Source organism: Diadema antillarum, unplaced genomic scaffold (assembly GCF_040938485.1).
Source record: "Diadema antillarum isolate AM-2024a unplaced genomic scaffold, OU_Dant_1.0 seq00000406_RagTag, whole genome shotgun sequence".
In the NCBI taxonomy this organism is placed as follows: domain Eukaryota; kingdom Metazoa; phylum Echinodermata; class Echinoidea; order Diadematoida; family Diadematidae; genus Diadema; species Diadema antillarum.
In genome coordinates, this window is record NW_027271394.1 from 793,719 (window position 1) to 814,875 (window position 21,157).

Sequence of the window (21,157 nt, forward strand, 5' to 3'; positions counted from 1 at the left end):
AAGAAGAAGCCTTTTTTGACGAGAGTCGTCACAATAGAGCTTCAAATATCACATCATTTTGTTTAAAGTACACTTGAAATAATTATCATAGTTTATATACGCACGAACCAATATGAAGAGCTACATGTACTTATGAAATTACATCAGCTACAAGACCAAGGCAGTCATGTTTCAAAGGCCGATAGGATAAGACAAACTACCCACGTTCACGCTCTTAAATATTTCTCTCATACTGGCGTTTTCTACTGCTTTCAAGCAAGATGAAGAAGACTCTTTCGAGTAGCTTCCCCGCCCAAATTTCTTTCTTTTTACGTACCGGCACTCACTTCACTTTTTTCCCCGTATGTGTATGCATTGCGAAGTCAAGATAAGTAACAAACACGTCATCCAGCCTTCAAAATCACTCTCTCTCAGTCGTTCTCGTAGGCACCGCTACCAGCTTCAGTTGATGAAGCGACAGATACCTTAAAGAATGATCGACCGACAAAGTGAAGACTTCACGTGCCAAAAACATATCATCACGCACTGCTCTTCGTGAAAACACGTAGGCCTACTGTAAGTACTAATTTTTGCTTTAGTTCATCCTTTGTCCTTTCTCTCTTGTCTGCAAGTTCAAGAAATATGCGTCAGTTAACCCTATTTTAATTGGGCTATTTGAGACCAAGTTTTTACGGGGGGGGGGGGGTCAATTTGACCCACCATTCAGATCTCGGCCGCCGATGGCGCGATCGCCGCAAAATTTTGCCGGAATATAGATCCGGACGTCATCTACAAGATTAAATGGTCATGCAATAGAAAAATATTGACTTTCTATTTTTAGTAAATTAATTATACAAATTGCAAAAAAAAAATGCAAAAAAAAAAAACCCACCACAATTTGCATTGGATTTGCACACGATATCATGAATTTGAGCTATTTTCGGGTTGACATGCATATGCAAAACATTACGTAACTTCAGAACGGTGTACCCGGACGTCGCAAATTTGGTCTCAAAATATGCGGGAGACTTCAATGAAAAAAGTTATGAAACGACGCGGCAAAATCTTTGCGCGTTGCGGAATCGTGGCGCGAAATGTCGGGGTGGGGGGTCAGTTTGACCCCCCCCCCCCCCCCCCCGTTAGGGTTAAGATCGGATGGAAAAACAGAGGAGGATTCCATTAGAATATTTAGGTAAATGTTTAGATTAAGTTTTTTTATACTCATCTGCCCATCACAAGAAGGCATACATAGACTTGAATAAGTAACTATTGGACGACTGGTAACTGGTTAAAGATAATACCTACCAACGATAATTGGGCTGTTTTGTGTTAACACTTAAGAAAAACGCCCTGTTTCTTTTATCGAGACAGAAGTCACGTATTAAACGATGAAAAAGAAAAAAAAAACCGGCGTGCAGTTCTACTGCGATTAGCTTTGACAAATGATCTTCGTTATTCTCTTCTACACACACGACCAAAATCTGACTACATTAGGCAGACACCATAATGGAAATTTCTATTAACTCTCCAATTGCATAACTAAAATTCACGATCACACACGTCACGAGGTTTGTCTTTTATTTGCTTTTGTCCCACTGTTTTTCGCATTTAGTATGAAATAGCCTTTGATACTATTTTAACCACATCCCCACACTACATACTCAAACACACATCCCCAAAGACCCTCCCTTGCCCATTTCAAAGATATTTTCCCCAAATATTCCCAGTGGGGTCCCCGTTTCTACAACTTAAGCAAGTTTATGCAGCAATTCTAACGCCTAAGTGCTCTCCCCTTAAATCGTATTCTCTGCTCCGAGAGGATAAACACCCTCGCTGCTACATCATCATTCCAGCCGCCGATCTAACGCCGGCGCTGTCACAAGCCTCTCTACGCAGTACGTCAGCGCTTGCTGCCCGTTACGCCGGCGTGCATGATGGCCTTGAAGAGCAGCGGTGCGTTGTTGAACGAGATGGCGTTGCACTTGGCGGCCAGGTGCCGGATCTGCGGTATGAGGATGAGGAGCTCGCGGAAGCGGTCCGCTGCGATGTTGTTGTTCAGCTGCACGTGGTCGTGGAGTACATAGTAGTACTGCTTGCTCAGGTCCTTAATGAGTGCTACCTTGGTCAGGTTCGGGACCTCTGTGGACAGAAAAAAAAGCACACCACAGTGCATGGTACTAACGATTACTTCAAGGAATGGTAATTATTACATAGATCTATATCTCAACCAAATTCATTGCTGATACCGAATTTCACAAAAGCCCCAGTTCTCTTCCTCAATTCTACGTAACAACTGTATCATTTTTTAATTGATTCACTGGCAGCCCCCTTCTGCAATGTAAATTTTCAGGATTAGAAATGTGAGAAATGTGTTTGGGTTTTCGTTTAAAGTAAAGATATGTAGTAACATTCAAATTTCGTAGTGTTTTATACTCAAGACAAATATCAGACAAACAAACCTCTTATTACAAGTAAACGCAGGTGGGAGAGAGTAACAACGAGAGAAAAGACTAAGCAGCACCCAAGCACAAGAATACTGTTCTTGTAAAGTAAAAGTTGGACATCTCCACTTCAAGGACCCGGATCTTCCTTCCTCCTAATGTACGTATCATCAACGGAATAACTTCAGGGGCGGATCCAGGAATTCGGTAAAAGGGAGGCGCCTTTATAGAATTAAACGGGGTGCACGCGCCTCCCCCCACCCCATTTTTCCTTTTTATTTCTTTTGGTTTAACAAAAAATAAAGAGGGCCCACGCACTCTGTGCGCCCCCCCCCCCCGATCCGCCAGTGTTGGTATGAATGTTAGGGCCAAAGCGTTCTCTATATGTAATATGTTTGTTTGTTTGTTTTGTTCGTGTACCGAAACCTGGCTCTTTAACTAGCAAAGGTTAAAGACGTATATTCTTTAGTACTTGCAGTCATTTTATGCTACTGATTAAAATGCTAAGGGTATGTGCTTGGGGAGAGGTTCAAGGTTGATGGCGTTACCTGGATTAAGGAAGCAGATGACCTTGAGGCAGACGTACTCTTGAAAGCTGACCTGCAGCGCTCTGTACCTGGCAAGAGCGTTGGTGGCCGCGTCGATGATCTCGAGTCCATTTTGGCCGAACTTTCGCAGCTCGTCTTCGCTGGGGATGTAGGAGTCGAGAACGTGTGAGAGCTTGGTGAAGAGGTCCAGTGGTTGCGTGCGCATCACGGCTAAGAGCAGCAGCTCAATCAAACACGTTGTCAGCAAGGCGGTCGAATCGGAGATCGGGATTTTCGAAGTGAAGGGCAAGCGTTTGGTCCACTGGACTTCGTGATGAAGCATGCGGTCCATCAGCTTGCAGAGAAGTTCGAAGAGCTGCGCATATCCCACCGGCTTGCTTGTACTCACTTCGAAGGGGAGCGTGATTGGTTCCGATGGCTCGGCGACGATCAACGCCTCCACTTCGGGAAGGAGGGCGAGGTTGCGCGTAACTTCGCGCTCGGCGCGTTCGACGCGACGCGCGTACTCAGCAGTGGAGATGCCGGCAACGCTGGCAGCGTGTGCGGTGAAGTCGAAGAAGTGCTCGCTGGAGCTTGAGCCGACCGAGGTCGGGAGAAGGTGGGCGAGATTCCTTCGCTGCCGTTCGTTGGGCTCTTGGTGGTCATGCCGTTCATCTCATCTCGCGCGTATTCTTCACCAGACATGATGCGCTCGATTTCCTCGCTGGTGAGCTGGTGGCAAATAAGATGAGAGAAAAATAAAAATATTGCTTAGTCGAGGATTCTCCAAGTCACCAATCCAATCACAAAATGATCTAACTGATCTCACAAAATAGAAATTAGTGTGACTAATCTTTCTTCTTTTAACCATAAAATTTCCTTTCTGACTAATCTTTGTTGTTTTGACCATGAAATCAATTTTGTGACTAATCTGTCTTATTTTGACCATAAAAATCCCTTCGTTACTAATCTGTCTTGTTTTGACCACAAGTTTCCCTTCGTTGCTAATCTCTCTTATTTCGTACCATGAAGTTCCCTTTGCCACTTATGTTTGTTTTTGACCATGACATTCATTGTTTCTGAACTTTCTTTATTTGACCATGAAATTCATCGTTTTGAAACTTGTTTGGTTTGCTCATACAGCGCCCTTTGTTACTAATAGGCCTATTTCTCGTATTGACCATGAAATTCATTCTGTTACCAGTCTTCCTAGTTTTGACCAAGGACTTCATTACGTTACTAATCTTTCTTTTTTTTTACCATGAAATCATGGAAAAATGTATCACTGTCTGTTCTAGCTTTCAATGGAATTTGTTGCGACACTATGTCAAGAATTGCATGGAATCAAATAAATTGCATCAAATACCATGTCTCTTCTGACCAATATTTCCTCTTACTGATTTCTTGAAATTGTTAAATGTGCAAAACAAGTAAATTAACGTCAATCTGTACTTTACATGTACCATATTCTTTTCATCTTTGTCCTAAATTTGACAATGAAAGCATATAGAGCCTACTGTTGTCTTCTACACTTTCGAGAGACCAGCTAGCTCGACTACATCTCACAACGGTATGAACATGTCTACATACAGTTTCATCACGAGCTTTCGACACACGTTTTTGTCAAATATTTGTATTCATGTATAATTATATATAATTGTTCTAAATACCTGACATTCGTAATCCCCTTCTTTTAAGGGAAAATTGCGCCCATTTTGCAATATGATTGCAATACACATTGCACTTCAAAAAAGTACAGTTCTTGAGACTGCATAATCATAGCACGAGTACATGAAAATGAAATGTTCAAAATGCGTGTACCGTTTGCCACTCCTGACTTAACTCATTGCATCCGATATTTTACAGTGCTTCATAGGGTTGATCGTAGCACAATGGGATACCGTAACGGCATAAGCAATGGCTTAACTCTGACCCACGTCATCAACCTCATTACCAGGGGTTTCATAGGTAAATGGGGAGGGGGGATCAAATCGTAGACAAGATCAGGACTACGGCTACGTGACAGCCCAACGCAGAAAGTATGCCATACATTTTGGAGACAGTAAGTAGTATAGGCTCCTAATACAGACGCTTTCACAAAATCAATAAAAGTTGATGCCCACCGTAGCTGGCTGTGGTAATCTCGTAACAGAAAATTCCAATTTGAAGTCTGAGGCGGAGTCTTTTCGTAAAACTACTTTTCGAAAGACTACAGGATAACTTCGAGAGTCACAAGCCCAAAGGTTAAAGTAAACAACAATCACCCCAATTTTTTAGTAGTATAATCTCAAGAATGTCTCGAATCTTAGTTAAAAAAAGAAGGAATCGCGCCAAGGCTGTTTTTCGCAGAATAATAAAGCATACATCATCCATTGTGACTGTTTGAAAAACAAACCCTCACATAAGATCTGTCCTTGAATACAGTGCGTTCGTGTACGCTTCTGACGGTAGTTGTTGCGCGAATTGCATACACTTAGAATTTCTTTTAGCTGTCTGCACTTGACATGAAGCGCCATTTTTATGGATAGTAATTACACTGTATTTTTACCCAAAGCTACTGATTCCAATTGTTGAGATAATAACAAAGTCCTGAAAAGTTCTGTTAATTATGACGGTTGTAGTCTGATAGCTACTGGTGTGATCATCCACCAAATGAGACGTTCAGATTTTGTCAAGCTCGTCATGTTCAATAAAAATTATATTTCAGTCTATTTTCTCGGTAATTTGAACTCTAATACATACTAAATGTGATTCTATCGTGACTACAGGCTTTTAAAAGCTGTCTAGAAATGCATATCTCACTTTTTTTGCCTTGATTTTACCAGACAGTCGGGGTTTATTGGAGCATAAATAATATTAGGTCGCTCGTAGCCTGGACATTGCTGGAAGCAAACACGATCGACTAATTTCAAACTCTCAAGAAGTGAGGCTTAATGTTTCTTTCCATTTCCCCCATTTGAACGAACTCAGAGAAGGCGATGTGCAGCGCGGTGACCTTGCTAGCGAGCTAAAATTGGTTACACGCTTTTTGTCCAAGGTGACAAAAACGTGCTTACATAAAACGTGCTCGAATTTCATGCGCCAAGAATCGGTGTTTTTTGTTTTTTTTTTTTTTTGCTGTCTCCGAACAGCCGTAAGATTCCGTAGAGGGTATGTGAACGCTGCGCACAGCTGCACAAATGCAAAAATGCACACACACACACACACATACACACACGCGCGCACACACACTACAGAGTTAAAAAAGTAAGGAAAAACGACACATCATTACACACTAACTTATGCACGCGCCTATTACGCATAAGTTACACACACATTCATACACACACACTTACACAAGACATTCCAATTGTTCTCCATGCGGACAAGGAAAGAAAAATGAGTGAGTTAAAAAGGATGGCGTCCTTCAAGTTACGTCATCCTGATTTGATTGCAAAGAATAGCGATAAAGGAGGGTGACCAGGGAGTGAGGAAAAGGGTTGCTAGATAATGGCCTCGACTACAGACTGTCTTCTGTTTTATTTCTGATCTACTTCTGAAATATAATGATCTTTTCCCGACTGGGAACTCACCTACGCATTAATTTCAGAAAGTTAAACCTAGAGATGCAACCAGTGAGCTGAGAAAAAAAAGAGGTGCTACAAACCATTATTTGCGCGGTTTTATTATTTTTTATTCATTTTTTATATCGAACAAACGTCGAGAAAGTGGTCTGGAACATAAGCTAGAGTCAGTATCAGGATCCCTCTATAGTCTGAATCAGCGCGCTGCCCCCCGGTCCCCACGCGCGTTCGGTACCCGGCACAACATTCGTGATGTCTCGGCTTATCATTAGCTTCGACGTGGCCTTGCACACCGCCTCCTGCATGTTTCAGTCGTTAATTAAGGCGTTACGTAACGGGCCAAGGACGCATTTCCGCCGGGCTACAACTCGCTAACTGGCTGGCACTACATTGGGCGGAATGAGAGTCACAGCTCTTTTGTGCCCCATCCCGCCTACTTTCCTACCTCCCAGCCCTCCCCTCCCCTCCCCTCCACCCCCTCCCCTCCCCCTACTAGTATATGCCACACTTGCCATCACCCGTCAGTCCGAGGTGTGTACAGCCTTTCCCTGTCAGCACCTATTACTTCAGTCCCATTCTTTCCATTCAATGCCGACATTCCAAAGTGGTGAATTTCTCTTAGAATGCATACCCTTCTCATGGACTATGAAAATGATTTACGGAGTACATCCGTATACCGATGGAAAAATAGTGAAGATTTTTTGAAATTTGTATTAGTCTGATACACTTTAATCTCCATATTTGTAATACTTATACGCAGCATCGTTATGTTTTCATACAGATGAGGAAAGTGAAATAGATAGTGGTATCGACGCTGTGCTAAAAAGAGGATGTGCGCTAAAGTCCGTGATCGGTAGAGGAATTTAGGAAAGATAACAAATCCAAATATCGGTATGTAGGGTACTTAATCTCGTCTTGTCGATTCAAGACTACATGCGTATCATTTATTTTGTTGAAGATAGAGTAATTGAAGCATTTTAATCGTTAGTATTTATCATAATTAGACAAATTCTACCACACACACACACACACACACACACACACACACACTATGAAATCACTTCGGGTTTAACACTTCGGGTTTAACACCATAAGTACTATAGGAATGATGCTGTATCGACCAGGATAACATTTCACATTCCATAAACATCCATCAACATACGTGAGTGCTCTTACGAGCGATTGGTAGGCAACGGAGGAGAAATGACATCACTAGATGTCTTACGTTACCGATATCTATCTCGACGTAGCGCTTTTGATTAAAGCTGACTGAATCGTAGAGGAAAAACAAAACAAAAAAAAGTAAAGAGAAACATTTGCTCTCATCTGCAATGGGCGGATGTTGTTTTATGGTTCCTGGCGTCCAAAGATCAGGATTGACTCAGATCGCAGAATTTATGATCTTTTTTGCCGGAGTTGATTTAACCACTTTCCAAATCATGTATGGAGGGCAGACCTCTCTTTGACGTAGATGCGAGCCCTGCGGACCGATCATGAGACCCATCTCTGTTCGACCACGGATGATTTCCGAAACCGTAAATTCTGGTATGATATTCATTATCATTCATTGTCTGTAAACTCTTCCGAGGCATTTTCAGTGATTAAAGTACAAGGAGATTAGAACTCAAGATAAATGTGTGTTTACGAATACTCCTATTTCAGTCTTTAACGTCAAGACAAAATGCGCAGAAAGTCGTTGGACCGTCACGGTTGTCAGCATCGTCGGAAGGATAATAGAATGCTGATTTTTTTCCCCTGTAAACTGAATTTTTGTCAAACGAGAAAAATGTGGTGAATTCATTTATTGTCTAAAGATGGCGCCCATCCACTAATAATGACGAGCCACAAAGCTTCAGTACAGCATATTCCCTTGCCATGGTCAAAGTTTCAGTTACCTAGATGGTGATTTTCTATCTACAAATACTTCGGGTCTCCCACGATCGTGCTTTCTCAATATCCTTATTCGAACTTTGGTTCTGTTCTGTATTGTAATTGCAAGACTTCTGCCCTACTTCAAATGACTTGATTCATAAATAGGCAGCTAATCTCGTCGCGGAACTATTAGGTATTACCACAAAGGGATAAAGCGTCATGGTTTCGACGTGGTTCGGGGTTTCCCTTGCTCTTCTGTGGATTACAAATGTTAATGTTCAAGTAGGAGGCGATAATCACAGTCATTCAAACCGTTTCCTATGTAGCAACAGTTCCTAAGCGTCAACATATTCCAGTCTATTGAGACTGTAATCTTGGAAACATCACATGAAGCTATGTTTGGGAAGGGAGTCGACACTAATCAATATTACCAGTGTCTCTTCCGTAACATCAGCCTCATGAAATCGTTGGGTTTGATTATGTTTGTGTTTTTATCACTTTTTTCTTTTTACACCAGCATTTCAAAGTGATGTTTCGTTGTTTGTTGTTTGTTTTTTATTTTTGTTCGGGGGGGGGGGGATGTGGGGAGGGGGTACCTTTTTTTTTTTTATTAGTCTCGAGCTGTCCTACCTCCCCTCTGGGGATCTTTGTAAGTGGTCAGCCTTCCCTTAGGATGGTCACAAAAGATCATATTACCTTTTTCCATCCAGCCCGCCCACTGCAGTGGATTACACGCGTGTGACTTCGGACAATGCGCATGGAAAACGCTAAGCCAGACAACCTTGAGAAACCCAGACAAAGTCTTAAAAGAAGGGGGGGAGGGGTGGTGATACAAAGCATAAGAGGCAGATGAACAGTGAGTGGTGTATCTTTTCTTACCATCTCCTTTCTCTACCCCCTCCCCTCTTTTCCCCTTCTCTTACTGTTCCCCGCATCTTCCATTCAGCCTCACCCATTTCTTTCCACGTTTCCCATTATCTGCCTTCAAAAGAAGGAAGGGTGAAGTTATGCGTCGGATTCACCTCATCTTGAACAGCGTCTGTGAAAATTCCATCCTCACTCCTCCCCCTCCGTGTCCTCCTCCGTTGCAGATACAAAACTTTGGCCAAAACTTCGGAGAGGAATGGCATGCAAATATGCTTAACTTCTGAGTCTGTTTGTTGTTGTTGTTTTTTTTTTCATTCAGCACGCTCGGATTTCTAGCATTATTGTTTTTTAATGCCGTAACGTGGGCTCACACGAGCTCACAGACTAACACTACAAAATATTGGGTCTAAAAGTGTTTCATCAAGATCCCTGACCCTGTTCCGTGATAGGATGTGCATATCACGGTGTGAGAGCGTACAAATAGATATGCTTACATAATAATAACGTCTTTGGCAGACATTCTCATAAGCAATCTACTTTTATAACGGATTAAAAAGTGTATGTCCGTCCATTATTCTTTCTTCAGTTTTCTTTTTCTTTTTTGCAAGTAGGCCTATCTCTCTTTCTCATCATAATCTCCCCCATGACCCATCCTTCTCCTTCCGATGACCCATTCAACCTTTCTCCGGAAATATATATATATATATTTAAAAAGTTGGCAAGAGTTAAAAGCCATACAGAATGAATTGAGGGGGAAAGACGCTATGGTAAAATGAAAGGATTTATTTTTCTCTCTAATCGTAGAAGCGTAGATGGCGCTATGCACCATAAGCTGACGGTGAAGTGAAGTACGCTACTGTTGATACGGACGTCGGTTGACAGCCGATGGTCTGTGACGTACATCGTCTTACTGATATTGATACTGATATCGTTTGATTAGACCATGTAGTCAGCGGAAAAAACAAACAAAAACATTACAAACAAAAACAGGAAGATGATTAAAAGAGTATCATATTATACAAAATTATGTTGTTAGGCTATTTCCCAAAGAGGTGTTTGTTTGTTTATTTGTTTGTTTGTTGTTGTTGTTTTTTTTTTTTTTGGGGGGGGGGCTGGGGCTCGGTTTTGGAATCGCTGAGACATTAAAAAACAAAGTAAAACAAAGCGCCTAATAAAATGTGTTTTTTATTAGGAATGCACTTTTTGGGATATCTCAGCCATTTTAAAACCGATTTTCATCAAATAAATGTTGAATCCCTCTTGGAATTACATGCTCTTTCAGATTTCATGAGAGGTTTCTCATTATTTCACCAAAAAATATTAGAAACCTGAAGTTAGGTCACAACGAAAACCATACGCTTCCTTTAAGCGGTACGTTTAAACATTGTGTCCGAGCGGCTAGTGCGGGCGCGTGTCCGTCTGTGCGCGTGTTCGTCTCGGGTATTCTCGTTATTGAAATGGATTGGGATACAAGCGATGAAGACAACCTTTCCTCGAGTCGTGTCTCACAGAATGGCAGAAAATATTCTGAAAGTCAATACATTAGTCACAGACCAAACTGATGCATTCCAATTTATTTCCTTCTTCTTTAAATTAATAGAACTCGTGATTGCTTCGCGATGATTATTCATGTCCGATAAAAAAAATTACAGATCAGATTTTCACCGCTTTAATCGCATCCATAAAGAAATCATTTTTCTAAGCGAAAAGACGCAAACGCACTTTAAAGCAATGGCTTAAAAAGGGGAAATAATCTAAGAAATAACCAGACATCTGTGACAAAGAATTTTTGGGGTTGTTTGTTATTTTGCTAAAAATCTCCCGGCAGAATGTAGTTAATCTCACTTACACAAACAAGCCTGACTTCATGACGACCTGTTACATCCAGTTACTTTTCTTTATCTCTTAACCCCCAAAAGACCTCGGTATCAATAAAAAGGAGACATGGGAATGTTTCTCTTTTGTACTTTCCAAAGGCATGGTTCGGTAATGGAATGCGCAAGAGACAAAAACGCAGGTTTGATCTTTACAATCTAGTAAGATAATGTTGTCGCAAGATGAAAATATCGCGGATCAATATTGCATGTCCTCTTTCAAGCGTATCATCCTATGTTATCACGCACAAAAGAGTGAAAAAATAACAACAAGCAAAAGAAACTAACAAACAATAAATAACTGGGGCCGAATGATAAGCCCAACACAATTGAGAAATGCAAGCTACCGGGAAAGGAAAATGTGGTGGCTTGTCCCCCCAAATCAGCAGAAAAAAAGTCCTCACGACCCCAGCCAAAACAATGCCAAAGCAAACAAGCAAGCAAGCAAACAAACAAAATGTATCCAAGAGAGACAGACAGTTATTACAAATAAACGATATTTCAAGCAGACAGCCGGGTGGGGCTCAGGGAAGTACAATCTGCAAAACATTGGATAAAGCTGATGATATATAGGCTATAGCCTTTCATAATCACTTCGATATAACTCTTATTACAATCACATCGATTACAACCCTTCAAATAGGTATTCACTTTCACACACTTTACTGTTGTAATTTCCGATCATGTTAATTTTGATTTGCTTTTTTGTTTTGTTTTAAGAACATTATACATTTTGACAAAATTAGGAACTCCATCACTCTGTGATTACATTATGATTTGATTACACTTTTACATCGCGACGTAAAAACTTTGTAACAAACTAGGTACCTACCGTAACAGGTCCAATGCTTTTGTTCCGTCCACCTGGCATGCCATCCTCACGAATTGCTGGAAGGAAAAGAACATATCGAAATATCATGAAAACTCTTTTCGCAAGAAAACAGATGACCGAGCCAAAAAAAAAAAGAAGAAAAAAAGTTCAAATGCTGTATTAATGCCCGCCTTGCAATATCATTTTGAAATTTAACTTCTTCACAACAACTTGTAATGAAGCTTCAAGATTTCATGTATCGTCATTGTCCTTTTCCGCTTCGTTCATTAACGCACTTAAAAAGGAGGAGGAGGAGGAGGAAGAGGAGGAGGAGGAGGAGGAGGAGAAGGTTAAAATGAAGAAGGACGGATAGAAGTAAAATGAAAAGGAGAAGAAAAAGAAAAAGAACGCGACAGAGGAACAGAAAGAAATATAAGAATGTCTCTTCATAATCATAAGGAAGTAAACCTCTCCAGCAATAAACACAAGCTGGCGCTATTCTAGTATCACAACCAGAGCCGGACAGTGATCGCTTCGAGCTGCGCCGCAGTGATCCTTGCCATTACAATGTATTCTACCACTTTATAGTACATTGTACTTAGAATGATCCCTAAAATTGTAATAAACATTTATCTAAGAATGGATGTATTTATCTTCTTTTTTTTGTCATAGGGACATAAAGACATTGCAAGCCCCTGATAATAGTACGTGTAAGCTTCAATTTTCAAAGTTGGAATAACGCTACCGGGTGGTTTGGGTAAACTGATGTATAGCATCTAATCCAATACTTTTTTGTGTGGATATAATCATTGCCCGTGCATAGAGACAACTTGGGTGTTTTGGGGGCTAAATAACATTTTTATAACACATACGCATACAGACACGTCACATTGACACTAAAAATACGTAGATCGATTGATAAATAAGGAAATAGATAGATTTACCATATCAATTCAATGAGTTGAAACTCGAGAAACTACGAATTCAGACTCATAATCTACATACTCTAACTGAAGACCGAGTTTATACAAATCACGACACTTTCTACCGTATATCATAGTACTGTTTGAGTATGATTTTTACTTCCACCATTGTCATAATCACGGCATATATACCCATGTTGCAGCTAGTCAAGTACCTTTGAATATAGCACTATCATAAACAATAAACATGTCAAATACTGAACAACTCCGCGACTTCAGTATTTTGTAAAGGGCAAGAAAGTAATATTTGCCGTTTTATTATTATCATTCCCATCATCAGAAATATCATCATTATAGCTACTACTACTTTTATCACTACTAATAATGAAATTCTTCGTATCATTATCATATTGGATATTTTCATTGTGATTACGCCTGCATAAAGAGCTTAACAATGACACACACTGTACATTAATGGTGTAATTTTTTTTTTGGTCAAAGCTAGAGAAAAGAATGACGACATCTTGAAGATGGTTTGATAGTGATGTCTTGGATGACTCTTACCTTCCAAAGAGAGAGGGAGGGAGGGAGGGAGAGGACAGCCGATTGTATCAGACATGCAGCAGTGTAAGTCACTTCCGGGGCCATGTTAATCAGGGGCATAAAAAAAGGTAATGTTATGTCACATTCACACGGCAATCTCTTAAGTTTCTTTTCCTCCTTTCCCTCACTCACTGTCTGTCTGTCTGTCTGTCTGTATGCATGTATGTATGTCTGTCTCTGTCTCTCTGTGTCTCCCTCTTTCTTTACTTCTCTCTCCTTCTCTTTCTACATCTTCTCGCCTCTCTCTCTCTCTCTCTCTTTCTCTCTCTTCCCAATTCTTCTTTCTTTCTCAAGGACAAAGTTGCCATGGGAAACATTTTTGGTGGAAATGAGTAAGCGATGACAGTACTGTCACCCCCCCCCCCCCCGTCCCTCTATGGGAAGTCCAGAGACTTTCAGGCTGGTGGATCTGGGCTTGTGATCTACATTAATCATCCCATGAAAGCCTAGTACATGTACATTCTGATAAAATTTGCAATCATTGTAGGAAACGTACGGACATTCAGTGAGAGCAGCCAAGTTTCTTAACGAATGATTAATAGATAGGTAAATTGATAATCAAAGGTTCCCTTTGTACGTATGTTTCCCTTTGTACGTATGTTGTTCCTGACAACGAGAAAGTCATGAATAAGACTTGATTGGCACTGCAACAAATAGCGCGCGTAAGCTAGATTCCACATGAATAGAAATATATTGCGCTGGACTAGGCGAAGTGGAATAAGTCGATTCCAAGGTCTTCGTAGAAAAACGTCCATGGATTTTGTTACATTGGAACATCGTCCTATTCGTGGAGCAAAGGACCCGTCAAAATAATCGATGGCATTGCTTCATTCGATAGTTAAAAAAGTGACAATTTACTGCAGACGAGCACGTTTCTACCTTGATGATTACATTAGATTCAGAACTTTATTCCAGAGGGTTAGTTCATGGCATGCTAAATGTATCACAAATTATCAAACTTAAAACGAGTTCATGACATGCCAAATGTATCACGATTTATCAAACTTAAAAACGAACCAGACATGTGAACATTTCTGTCACAGAATATTAGTATCTCTTACAGCTGATCTTTGCATCGTGTAAAATTGACAAAACTTTCGATATTTTACACTGAATTGCCATCGAAACTTAATCTTAATACCTATCGAAGAGGAAGCTTACTAAATCGATAGATTACATGAACACGCTGTCTGAAGATTATGTTGTGTTTCTCGATTCTTAATGATTGCCCATGGTTTTTACAAAAGAACTGCAACAACTTACTCTTAGAATTCAGCGGCAACCTCCGGCCACTGATGAAGACGATTGCTCTTCACTGTCACTGAAGGGTGTTGTGTGTTAAAATTGCTTTCACTAAATGCTGCCTAATTGACACGTGATTCATATCTCAATTTTCCCCTCTCGTCTTTCATCACAGGTCGTCAACAACATTTATGGGAGGGGAAAACGTCTCATTGCTTTTTTTTCCTTGTGTCTCCTCGCATTCATTCATACATCAGGTATAATATTTCTATTGAGTATTGAGCACATGACTGAATACACACTGTACCACCCCTACCGGCACGGCGGAGGTTTATGCTGCCACGTCATGATTATCACACTTTCAATCTCTATAATGTTCAAGAAGGTGAGATTGCATGAAAACAAGACGGTGTAATAAATTTCACTTCTGTTGTCACAATTCAATGCCTTTGAACAGAAAAAAGAAATGACGTCACAAACCTCATATTGTTCTCGCAACAATACGAGGAGAAGACTATCATCGATAGTCATTAGAGTCACGCAGAAACTGAGGATAAAAATTGAAGTACGCCATCCCGTGGTGAGAGCGCGTAAAGTCAGACCTGTGTCAATCTTTGAGCCCGTGAAACTGACTGACGCATTTTAGGAGAATGCTTCTTGCACGATAACGACAGAGCTGTGGCGGCCCGGCGGGCGCCGTAGAATGTTGCATTTTGCCAGTGCGATTGTTGGACGCTAAAAGTCATGTTTTCTGTTATCAAACGTGCGAACTTGACATAGAAAACAGAAATACTTGATATACGTAATCGAATTTCTGTCAATTTAGAACTTCCTCGACATTGAATAAGACTGGGGCTATTGAGAAGTTTAATTTCATTTCCATGAAAAGTCCATAGAGTTACCATTTGAACAGAGATTAACATCACGTAACCTTAGACATCTATACATGAAATGGCCTGTGTGTGATGGAAGGATTTGATAGGAAGATAGGGCTGTTGTACATGTCAATTATTTTTCGATAACGATTACAAATCAAACGACGGGAATAAGATGTACAAGTAGTTTGCTAATTAGTACAGGATCAACTCATATTATCATTAACGGCCCCTGCCATTATTACCGTGTTTATACCGTTCTTAAACTGGGATGGTGGATGCGATATATAATATTCCAACTGGGTCCTCCTTTAGTGTTTTCCTTTAGAGTAAATGCAGTATTACATTGTATAACCGGTGTGGGTGTGTGGGGAAGCGGAAGGCAAAGGTATGGTATTGTTTAATAGGTCTTCACATCACGAAGCAGGGGGAGCAATAACCCCTTAACAGGTAGCAGACGGATCGATGGCTATCAATGATTCCACACTGAGCCTCTTTGAGTATCTGGCTGGGTCGAAAGCATGATTGCAGTCAAAGAAATTTCAAGAGCATGTAATTTGTGAGTGGAGACGTTCACGCATATTGAGCATTGTTCCTCTCCCCTCCCCTCCCCTCCCCTCCCTCATTTTTCCCCCTTTCCGCCTTTCTTCTATTCCAGTCTGTGTTGGTGTGTACATGCATTTATAGGTGTGAAACTCCAGCAAATGATGTAATTAGGACATTGTAATTCCTTTGTTTGTTTGTTTGTTTGTTGTCTAGATCATTTTCAAGCTTATGCTGAATTATACTATCGCAGGCAGTAGGAAGGACTGGTAACGTTTTCGTGCTGGAAATATCGAGACGATTTATTACTACTACTGCTGCTGTATAAAAATGTTTGCGTATCTTTCTAATTTGAGGGAGAGGATAGGATTTCTCATTGACAAATTCCAATCTCTTCTGCAGCACTGCTAGCAGGCCATAATAAGTTTGGTACAACATTTGGCGCAAAAGACAACGGACGGTGTTTTTAAATTCTAGCAAATGGAAGACACTATTGGTGTATTGCACGATGGTCATCTCGTTGCCAATGTTTTCTAAATGAGCGTCGGACGACGTCCGACTTTGGTCATCGTTTGGTCATCTTGCTCTGCTGAATACTTGTAACTCATTAAAGGAAAATAAAAGCTTTGTTGAACACACGAACTGGCAGATGGATGCTACATAGTACTTTGGAATACTATCCGCGGAACAAAAGCCCAAATGTGACCGTGAAAGCGGCGTAGCGCGTGTGGGCCACACAATGATTTGGGCAAACAGGCGCGATTTGTTGATTACAAATGGACGAACGCTTTGAGAAATCTAAATGCTCGGAGAGAGAAGACACGCTGTCCACTCTAGAGGTAATGTGGGTATCATTAATGCCATTCATGACTGCGACAAACTCTAATTCACTGTACTCTCCTTCAACGAGAACTGTACAATCCTCGGCTGCAGGGTTACACTGACTCTTTTCTTCACCTATTAGACAAAATATTCAGTTTAATGATACAACATGATACAGAACCAATTATTTCAAGAGGATTGATACATGTTTCATGTAACGCTGCTCTTTGACGTGTGGAATTTACCTTTCCGATTCATCCCGACTTGCAAGCATTTGAGCAGACGACAGTATTGACAGCGATTCCTCTTTTGGCGCGACATCATGCAGTTCTTGTCCCGCATACAGCGGTAGACGCGCTTGTTGCAGATACTCCTCTTGAAGAAGCCCTTGCAACCCTCACACGAGACGATTCCTGAAAATGGCAAGATCGAAAAGTATTCATTACGAAACAAAAGACATCTAGTGAGACTACATCTACGTCAACAACACTGGCAAGGTTCATATAGCCTGAATAATCTTGACTTTGCAAGGTTACGTGAATAATTTCTTCCTTCGTCCCCTGTTCCTTCTTTGGGGCCCTGCCATTGGCTTTGGCAAGAACTCTATTTGTACACCTGGAACGACAGGTGTGTGGTGCGTAAGACCTCTCACTAACCAACGATCTCTGTTTTTTTTAATAACTTGCCATGGATGCATCTAAAGGATTATGCCTTGATAGTCCTAATCATGCACATATCAAAACTCAAAATCAAATAAAATGATATAAACATACTTGGCTAGTTGCTGTGGTGTATTTTCAAATCTATTATCATATCTAACGTCATTCCTCCCCCCCCCCCCTTGCTCACTGAAACTGTGAAGCTAATGCCAATTTCGGGAACAGGTACTAAAAAACGAATGGATAATATACATTGCAGCATCTATTTCCACAAAATGAGGTCGGTTTAACGCTTTATTGTCTGTGTAGTCACGAACTTCATTGCGGAACTGGAGGAATATCACAAAACTAGCATCTCGAATAAACTGACATCACCATCTATCATTTGATTGAAATATAGAGTAATGCTACTTAAGAGCCTTGCTTATCCCCGCCATTTCTTACTTACCATAATGAAGTCCAGTCGCTCGATCGCCGCATATGAGACACGACTTGCCGTCCTCTGAAGGTGCGGGAGAGGTTAGGTCTGTAGCGACTGGACTGAGACTAGTCGGGGTGTAGGGCGCGGTGGGCACATAGGAGGCTGCTCCGCGTAACGAGAAATCGAAAGCTGAAAGGAGATACAAAATAACCAGAATTTGTGTTGAGATTAATTTCTCACGTATTTAATAGTCATTCATCACATCCGCTATTCTAAAAAATTAATTAGCGTGTCTTTCCAGGAGATTGCGATAAAACCAACTGTAAAATTCTGTGTCGTTGATTTGTTTTTGTTCTCGTAAGACTTTTAATGACCAGCATTATAGTGCTTCGACATTAAAAGCTGCTAAACACTTGGGGGGTAGCTAAAATCTGCTCAAAATAGCAGTTTGACACTGTTGTTTCCATGTGAACCAACTGGATCTCTTGAATTTTTCCAGTCTGTTTTTGCTCTATTTTAGCTACAAAATCGACAGCGTACTGACGACGAAAACTAATCATTTCATGGGATGAAAACTGCTCGATTTCAAACTCGCGACTTGACCCACTCTTAACCAATCAATTCCCTATGCCTTGCCAACGACAAGGGGCTACTTAATTAGCCTTGGCTCCAGCCCATGGGCCATTGAGTATCATTGCATTCCCGTTCGATTTAAATCTTATAGTAGCAGCTTACACGAACTGGCTTATATCAGAATCTACACCCCCTTTCACCTTTTATGTATAGATGTTTCCGTCATTTCCTTTTTTGGACGTTTCTTTTCTTCTTTTTTCGTTGTTAGTTCTGTTTTGTTTGTTTGTTTGTTAGTTTACTAAGACGATTAATCTCCTTAAACTAGATAATCCGCTTCTTATTTCAATTGGATAAATGATTTTTCTTACAAGGGCACTTTAAAAGAAGGAACTCTTCTTCAAGGCACTGCAGGCTATCAGTCAGGAAAAGAAAATATAATTTCTTCACAAATATATATATATATATATATATATATATATATATATATATATATATATATATATATAACAATTTATGAAGAATCAGTAGGGGAAAAACAGTGATGAATCATAATCGTTTGCTGTACAGTATTGGCAAAGAGAGACCTAACGTGTCGTCATCAAACTTCTTCAAAATTATGTTCTCTAAAATGAGATGAACATTAAATTCTATCAATGTCACATCCGATAGTTTGATCACAACCGGAATGTCTAGTGAGCGTCAGGTTGGAGGTCTGCACATCACTGTAAGCTGCAATAACTGCAGGTAATGCTACGTTTACATCGTGTTCCAGGTGGCCATGGCAGTCACGTTTCAGGCCACCGTAGACGAAACGGAATGGACATGAGACAACGCTGGAAGATGGGACAGGCAAACCGTGATTGCCGTGGATGCCGTGTCAGATTTTGCCACGGCAGTCAAGGTGCTAGTGACAAACCTAGTAGGCCGTACTAAAACGTTCATCACGTATAACATGTCGTGATAAAGCTTCGCGGCCATCCGTAGTGGGACGCGACGGGAAATAGTGTGTAGTCTAGCTTGACCAGACTCGCGCCATGACTCGCGCCCTGGAACGAACAAGACTACAATACGGCGCGCTACGTTTCGGGCAAACGGGGCTGTATGCGCCGTGACTGCCGGGAACATGGCGTAAACGAAGCATAGTACAGCAGCAGCCGCAACCAGAAAGCAAGAAAACAATACAGCTGCTCCAGTGCTGACTGCATTGACATTGAGTTCAACTTGCACTAATAGCAGACAATAGCTCTATGAAACAAGGGGCAATTTGATGAGACACAAGATTGATAATATATATATATATATTTTTTTTTTTTTCAAACGAGAGCTGCAACATACAATCGTTGTCTGAGTAGGCCTATATCTTAGGGCCCGTATCAATGTTAAGCGTCCTGAATATGTTTATAATTGGACTAAACATCATGTTGGGCAATGTATGAAAACCAGGATAATTAGAGCGGATGCCGTCATTATTGGACCGCCATTAAAATCGATCCAAAGTGTTACTGTCACTTTTCACAAAGCCTGGTTATTGACAGTCCATGCCAGAATTGAAAGGAAGCAATTCACAAGCAGCTTTCTGCAACATAGTCTTCTTTGATATCACATTATCGGAACAGTGACTGGCAGGCGATTGGTATGTGTCACTTTACAATGTGGCACTCCCTTTCTTTCATATTGTTTGTTTGCATGATAATGAATAATATTCAAGTTTAAAATTACCAAGTGTGTCAAATTTAAACTGTGTGTGTCATTTGAATTATAACTTCGAAGAAGGACAAATGATACGTTGACATTAATGATAACAGTCCAGTGACATTTATGTGATAATCATGGTGTTGTGAATAAAATTACGTTTATCTTTATGTCCACAGATATATTAACTCGATCTCGAAGGGGGAATGAAAGCCGTCAGCCCTGTGAAACGACCGTCATAACCACTGAAACGCCTCCGTATGGCGACGTATAGTACAAACAAACGATAACATTTCTAATAAATGCTAATAAGTTATTGTCGTGACGTCACAGAAGTAAATGTACTGTACAACTTTATTTGATTTTGCGAGTGTGATAACGCATTTAGGCTTCTTTTGAAAAAGAAAAAAGACACATACGTGCAGGTCTGCCAACATTCCCACAACCAAATCAGGGAGATTCTACACAGCAATCAGGGAGATATCTGTGTGTTTCATGCATTTTAATGGGCGAAAATAATTCCCAAATCAGAAAGATTTTGATATTCTCTTATGTAGACATGAACAGATTTTGACATTTTCAGGGAGACTTCTGCAGAGTCAGGGAAACTTATGCACATGTGTTGCGTGTCATCAAGGTCGACGGAGCACGTATCATCGCCACTACGACAACGGAAATAAGGGCACTGTATTCTGTACCACCATTCCAGTTTAAATATTACCTAACATTCTTGACTAACAAGCTATCCTCCAAAATCACACAAATGTTTCTGCCAGTCGCAGTCATATTACCTTAAAAAAAAAAAACCCACAAAAAAAAACAAAAGCAGACCACACCGGATCCAAACAACATCAAATCAAACCGGATAAA

The 21,157-nt window shown here is 40.7% G+C and overlaps 1 protein-coding gene across 1 annotated transcript in view; it reads right to left on the reverse strand.

Moving 5' to 3' along the window:
* Window positions 1–1,879: 1,879 nt before the first annotated feature.
* The window catches only part of LOC139732199 (nuclear receptor subfamily 6 group A member 1-like), a 48,551-nt gene continuing 29,273 nt past the window's right edge, over window positions 1,880–21,157 (reverse strand). Inside the window, 6 exon segments of the mRNA XM_071643075.1 lie at window positions 1,880–2,118; window positions 2,969–3,562; window positions 3,565–3,679; window positions 11,956–12,011; window positions 17,188–17,355; window positions 18,050–18,211. Coding sequence (XP_071499176.1) covers window positions 1,880–2,118; window positions 2,969–3,562; window positions 3,565–3,679; window positions 11,956–12,011; window positions 17,188–17,355; window positions 18,050–18,211 — 1,334 coding nt within the window.